The 6,861-nt window shown below is 36.4% G+C and overlaps 1 protein-coding gene across 4 annotated transcripts; it reads right to left on the bottom strand.

Annotated features, from left to right (window-relative positions):
* Positions 1-889: 889 nt before the first annotated feature.
* On the bottom strand, positions 890-6,643 carry LOC143846679 (protein SPIRAL1-like 2). Of its 4 annotated transcripts, none has more exons than XM_077355181.1 (4): positions 6,487-6,573; positions 5,183-5,239; positions 3,643-3,949; positions 890-1,266 (listed from the first exon to the last, which is right to left on the bottom strand). In XM_077355181.1, the coding sequence occupies exons 3-4, from the start codon at positions 3,907-3,909 to the stop codon at positions 1,183-1,185; spliced, it is 351 nt and encodes a 116-aa protein (XP_077211296.1). In that variant the 5' UTR covers positions 3,910-3,949; positions 5,183-5,239; positions 6,487-6,573; the 3' UTR covers positions 890-1,182. The 4 variants fall into 4 exon arrangements, with proteins under 4 accessions (XP_077211296.1, XP_077211295.1, XP_077211293.1 ...); XM_077355180.1 differs by having other exon boundaries at positions 3,643-3,958; positions 6,487-6,558; XM_077355178.1 differs by lacking the exon at positions 5,183-5,239 and having other exon boundaries at positions 3,643-3,958; positions 6,487-6,643.
* Between the last annotated feature and the right edge of the window lie 218 nt (positions 6,644-6,861).

Here is a 6,861-nt window from a genome sequence, read left to right on the forward strand (position 1 = left end):
CTGGTGGTAAAAGAATATGCTTAGAAAGTATGCATTAACTTTATTAAAATCTTCTTTCATGTTGGCGTAGGAACTAATAAAGTTGGGGCCAAAGAAATAAATGATTTGGCGCTATATAAAATCTCTCAAATTGACAATTAAGAGCCTCCAATTTGTGGCATTTAAATGGATATTGTTAGAAAGAGAATTTATATGATGGGTGGCCGTGAAAACACGTGAAGTCTAAAAAAAGTAGGTACGGCCCACTTTTTTCGATGATCCTAACCCTCCGATCTGAACTGATTTTTGGGGGAAAAGAAAATAAACAATTGTATACTTATCAACAAAGCATCGATAAATCAAAGGCTTAAAATTGTTAGATGAGGGAGAGCTTTGGTGTTCATATACACGTACATATAAGTACATGCAGTGGGCCCACATCATTGGATAATCCGCTCCGAATTAAATAAGCCATTCCCGAAAATCATCTCCATAAGATGATCCTAACCCTCCAATTTGTAGAGGATTCTATGCCATCTATTTTAAACCTCTACGGATCGGCAGATTAGAGTCATCATATAGAGATGATTTTCAGGGGCGACCTATTTAAGTCAGGGCCCAACAAATGATTAACTTGGATCATCAGATAATTTAGCCCCACTGCATTTTGTTTTGCTTTATTTGAATCTAGGGATGGACAATCATAGCCTTATCTTTTGTGAGCATGCCCAAATACCAAGGCCGGTGCCCCCTTACGGGCGGCACCATATAATTTTGTTTGGAAAAATGTCTTCACGTTGCTCCTGGTACCAACCCACATGGGTGATATTCATACATCTGATCAATTTTGACCCTATTGGCTGTAGATAGGGTTTGGGGAACAGCTACGTAAACCAAGAGAGGAGTGGGATTAGAAAATAAAACCGATAGAACAGTATTTAAGATTACGACATATGGTAACGAGAACAGTTACCAGTAGCAACAGGGAATCACTTTCTAGACAGCACTATCAGGGCAGGCACAACAAATGTTTTTTCTTATCCTCATTGCTGATTCTAAACCAACGAAACAGAACGATTCCAGCAAAGGGAGAGCTACAATATATCATTCAAACAGTCATATTAACACTTTAAATCACAACATTGTTTCAGACTACGGTTCTAAAACAGGTAAGAATTTCATGCTCGAGGAGGGCAGAAGGAATCAGTTACCGTCACCATTGCCGAAGAGGTAGCCAAGGGAAGATCCACCACCAGGAGCAGCGTGAACTTTGGTGGACGGCCGGTCCTATGTCAAAAAAACAAAAATAAAACATTCCAGTGAGTTAGCAACCGGCAAATGAGAAGAACAGTTGAGGAGGTTGAAAGGCTGAGCCGACATTATAAACCTCCAGAAAAAAAATGAACACAAATCATAACAAACATTGCATTGACCATGGTTTTAAATTTTGACCGGAATCAGAAATTTCGGATTTCAGTCAAGAACGAAACCGAAATCCACAATACACGAAATGGTATTGGATTACGCAAAAATTTCGGCAATTTCACCTGAAATTGAGGATTTATTTTTAAATCCAAAAAACTAAAATTTCCTAATAATATATGGTATTAGTCCGAAATTTCAGCCGAAATCAACGAAAGTTGCAACTAAATAAAATATTATTTTTTAATGGTGAGAGGATTTCAGCCGAAATTTCGGTTTTGGTGAGGGGCTGAAACCGAAAATTTTAAAACCATGGCATTGACACACTTGAGTTTAAAGCAAAGTTGATACTATGCATTTTTAAGGCATTTCAACTGAAAACAATTAAATAATGAGACTTTGACAGTAATATACTGAAATTAAAAGATGTTAATGAGATAGAATAGAATGCAAACAATAGAATCAAATTTTGACCGCTTGCAACTGCCATTAGCATTCCTTCAATCATTTTTGAAGACAATCTAACTGATACATAACAATTATACATGCTTATACTCTACGAAGCTAAAACCAAATCCACACCCGCCCATCTTTATTCCTTTTCTCTTATCCTGGTCCATATCTCAACACACAACCAAGCATTAATCACGTAAAACAAAATGGAAGCAGGGCCATAATCAGCCTCTGAAATGGAGAAGTGGTAAGAACCCTTCAAATCCATATCCTAATCCTTCCCATCCTTTTCCTATTCTTCCCTTGTTTTCTGAATATATTCCATAAAACAGGATTTTAGCTGATGGTTTGAAACTTTCTGGGTGGGACAAGAATTCCCTGAACAGTTTTAAAACAGGGGTTATATATGACAAATCGTCATTTCAGGTCACTCCATCTGGCCGTCTTAGGGATCTACCCTACCTACATCATAGTCACAAATATCTCCGATATTTTAAACAAAATATCTTTAAATATCCTGAATTCCTGATATTCTGTAATTTATGAAAAATCCTCAAGATATCTTCAAATTTTATTTTTTACCGCAAAATATCATGATAAATTCAAAATATTATTTGTTGTATTGAATTTTTTTCTTAAATTTTATATTATATTACATATATAATGAATAGGGAATTGCTAGAGTCCATCGCAAAAGGCATTTCGCAGCTGGTCTGTCGAATGTCAGGCCAGCCACAAAATGCCTTTTGCGATGGACGCTAGCAAATCCCTAATGAATATGCTATTTTATTTTTTCAATTTTCCCTATATAAACCCAAAATAAACTGAAAACTAAAATATCCCGAGACACACCCTTCCCGAGAAATTCCTGAGATAAATATTTGAGAGTATATGACCTACATATGGTATGCCATGTGTGGGCATCTTGTATTACAGTGCAGGAGACACCAAATTGTCTGTATAATCAAGTACTCAACAACCATTCAAACAAATAACATCAAGTATTCAACAAGGGCAGCACAGTGGGTCACCTAAGCCAGAGCATTTGGTGAGCATTCTATATCCTTATGTTGTTGTTTTTCTAATTTTCTAATATGTTGATCTTGCCACCCATAAAAATTAGGTATGTCATGCTTAACATAAGACAAATCATGTTGGGGTGGGGATACCCTGTGTCATCAAATAAAAAAAAGACAACCCATGTTAATTTGTCATATAAGTAGAAAAGTTAAAAGTACAGCAAAAAAGAGAAACCGGCATAGTTAGAAATGCCTAAGTTTATGTGCTACAAGCATGGTTTTAAATTCACATGAAATATTTCGGTTTCAGCACAAACTGAAATGAAATTCACATGAAGTCATTTCTTTACAAGATTTTGCCGAAATTTTACCGGAATTTAGAAATTTTTTACAAAATTTACCGCGAAATTTTATAATTTCCACAGAAATTTGTGAAATTTCCACCGAAATAGCCGAAAATGACACCGAAATTATAGACATTTCAGTCAAAATTAAACAAATAAACGAGATCATAATCATATTTTTACATGATTTCGGCTGAAATTTCGGCCAGAAACCGAAACATTTCGGTTTCGGTAGTGGCCGAAACTGACATCGAAACCGAAATTTAAAACCTTGGCTACAAGACCAACCTCCTTTCCAATACTAATTAATTTTAATTATATAGCATCCTCTGAATTCACCAGTTGGCAATTGGCATGAAGCACACTTTGATGAATTGCACAAAGAAAATCGGTTGAATTATCATTATCACGATTTGCAAACATACCGTGATAAAGTTGCCACAGTTCTGACCATCTGCCCGGAAGTAATTGTTTGCAGGGTTCCCATGAATGCCTGCTGGAATCTGCTTACTGTTATCTACTGGTGGGGAAGCCATGGGTGACTTTTGCACAGGTGGTGGTTCTATGTTTTGAGCAGAAGCTCCAGAAGATTTGGGAGCCTCCCCATTTGCATCCGGTTTGGGAGCCTCACCATTACCAAAGAGGTAACCCAAAGAACTCTGCCCCCCACCACTGCTGACTCCACGACCCATTCTCGCTGAATTCTTTTCTTTAAGTACTTAAGCCCGGATCCTGTATAAGCTTTCCAAAAGAAAATACAAATAAACATGCACAGATAACAAAGTTCCATAAAAAAACAAAATATGAAAGGTGAAGAGCATGCAATCTTGTTGGAAAAGTATGAATAAATGCACCTTGATCTATAATGATGGCATAGTGACAAGTATATTCTTGTGAATTTGTCAGCTTGAGTATTTTATTGGGATAATTTCAACATTTGACGTTCTTATTGGAAAGGGAAATGATAAATGCGCCCCTTTTCATCGCTTGGGACACCCAGCTGCATTGTACGTGGCAATCAGGTCATTTCATTCCTTCAAATGTGAAGTACATCAGCCCCATTGCAGTCCTAGACACACTGTACCCGGGTGTCCCAAGTAATGAAAAGGGGCGCATTTATTGTTTCCCTATTGGAAATTGTCGTGGAAAATAAAACATAATTAAAAATCTATTAAATTAATAAAATAAAAGTGTAGAAAAATCAAACTCTAGGCATTTTATAATAGATGAAAAATATCATGACAATATCAGCTATTTGTTGCAGATGTTATCATGATAATGTTATCTCAAATAAATATCACGATAAGATTACAATAAACAGAGACTATCACCGATAATTGTCGCATATAATAACACCACAGAAGAATCGTAGAATCTACCAAATATGAAAGCAGAGCCTAGTAGTCAATTCGACAAGGTATCCCTAGGTGACTGGCCCTCAAAGCAAATCATACACCAATAAAAAAATTCAGATGATCTTAAAATACTTAAAAATACGGAAAAATGTAAACGAATTAAAACAGAAAAGATACTGATTAACCATCTATTTTCCATGACGTTCATTATTAAAATGCCTCCAACACCAAATCCCACCACCAGGGAATCATGGATTAGGTTTGTTAGGACCCACAATTTTGTAAAACCACCACTACAAAAATTCCCCAAGATATCATCAATTGATGCAGAAACGCAGGGGAAGAGACAGATTTGAAATCCATTGAATGGCAAATGAAAAGTTGAGATTTTTTTAGAGGTTTGAGTTTTAGGGAAATATAAAACAAAGGCTCAAATTTTGTAGGTCATAACTATACTGAACCGCGATCCCTATTTCTTTATTGAATCATAAGGTTCCCTAAAAATCATAAAATTCAATTACAGGAGTGTATTGGGTTGGAGCATAATACTCAAATTATGTCCCAGAAGATTCATAAATTGAAATCAAAAGATTTAAAGACTAAAACTAACCTTGCCATGGAAATTGATATGCGTATAATGTTCATAACATCTAGAAAATGCACACACCTGCATGCATCCACATCAATGACAAACTCAAACTTGACTTGAACCTCAGTCTTCCAATTTGCAAGTTTGTCTAAGCCAAGTCGATAAAAAGATTGCCAATTTATAACATCTAATCTGACTTGATCACTCGGCCAAGCAAAAGTGGGTCAACTTGGTAGAGTTTCAAGTTGATTAGTAAATTTTGAACATTGGTCTCCAAAACTGAGGTTGTAGCAAGTTGTATTCAGGAGAATCAGGACAACTCTGTGAACGATTGAAGAGCTAACAAACAAAATCATGATTCAACATGTACACGTGTAGAAAACGACAAGCCGTATCGAGGCATTAAATCTGCAATCACCGTATAATATGCAACATGTGATCTTATTCTTTAAGCATTTTTTCTTTTTCTTTTTCCTTTGTGGGTAAGCTTCCATCGACCCCATACCCACCATTGAAAAGAAGCTAGTCGATTGCTCAAACTACAACAATTGCCATACTCAAAACCTAGAAAATAGTCAAATGCATCTCATTATCATGAAACTAATAGAAATTCCCCATCCTGCCGGAAATTAGGTATACATTGAGAATTACAAACGATGTATACCCACCATGGAAAAGCTAGTTGATCGCTCGAACTACAACCGTTAACATACTCAAAACCTAGAAAATAGTCAAATGCTTCTCGTAGTCATGAAACTAATGGAAAGTCCCCCCCATCATGGCAGGAAATTAGGTATACATTGAGAATTACAAACAATGATTGTCAATGTCAGCTCCCATCATAAAGGAGATCAACCAATTTCTTGATCGCTACCCATTCTAGAAACACCAAATTCGACAATGCCTTTGAGAAAAAACCTAAATCTAGCACGGACTACCAGATCTCAAAAGCAAAAATGTCAAAATCATGAGTTTATGCTTTCGAAGGCGACACATTATCAAATAAACAGACTAAGCTACACCAAACCCAATGGTTAAAAAGGTAAAAGAAAATAGTAAGATCTCACACAGGCAAAACAAATAAAACGTCAAAATCATGAATTTATGCTTTAAAAAGCGATCACATTATCGAATAAAAAAACTAAACTACACCAAACCAGATGATTAAAAAATGGAAAAGAAAAAATCAAGATCTCACACAAGCAAAACAAATCAAAACAGCATAATGTACAGAAAAGAAGCAACAATTGGCAAGAACCGAATGCACAAAAGTGCCATCATTAGAACCCTAACACGAACGAGAACAGAGATCTAGGTTTTCGTACCTTGATCTTCGGATCGGATCCGAAGAAAAGATCGGAGATTCTCTTTGTGCAGAAAGAAAAAACAGTGGAGAGTGATAGAAAATGAGGGTTTATAGGGGGGAAGAACTAAAAACGGGACGGGTATTTATAGGTTTTGACGGGGTCAAAGCGAATGTAAGAATACTGTCGGTCAATGGACCAAACAGTCCGATGGTTCCTATGGATCCGATTGTTAATGGACAGGATTTGGTCACATCGGCTACCATTGGATCCATATCCTAGGGTCCGAAATTATTTAGGATTGTAACACAGGTGTAGCTACAAATTTTAGATCTGATTTGAGAGCGCGAACCATTCATATTTTCTTTCATTTTTGTCAAAAACTCTTCCCGACAT

This window comes from Tasmannia lanceolata, unplaced genomic scaffold (genome assembly GCF_043159265.1).
Source record: "Tasmannia lanceolata isolate RefF3 unplaced genomic scaffold, GAP_Taslan_0.1 ptg000015l, whole genome shotgun sequence".
Lineage (NCBI taxonomy): Eukaryota > Viridiplantae > Streptophyta > Magnoliopsida > Canellales > Winteraceae > Tasmannia > Tasmannia lanceolata.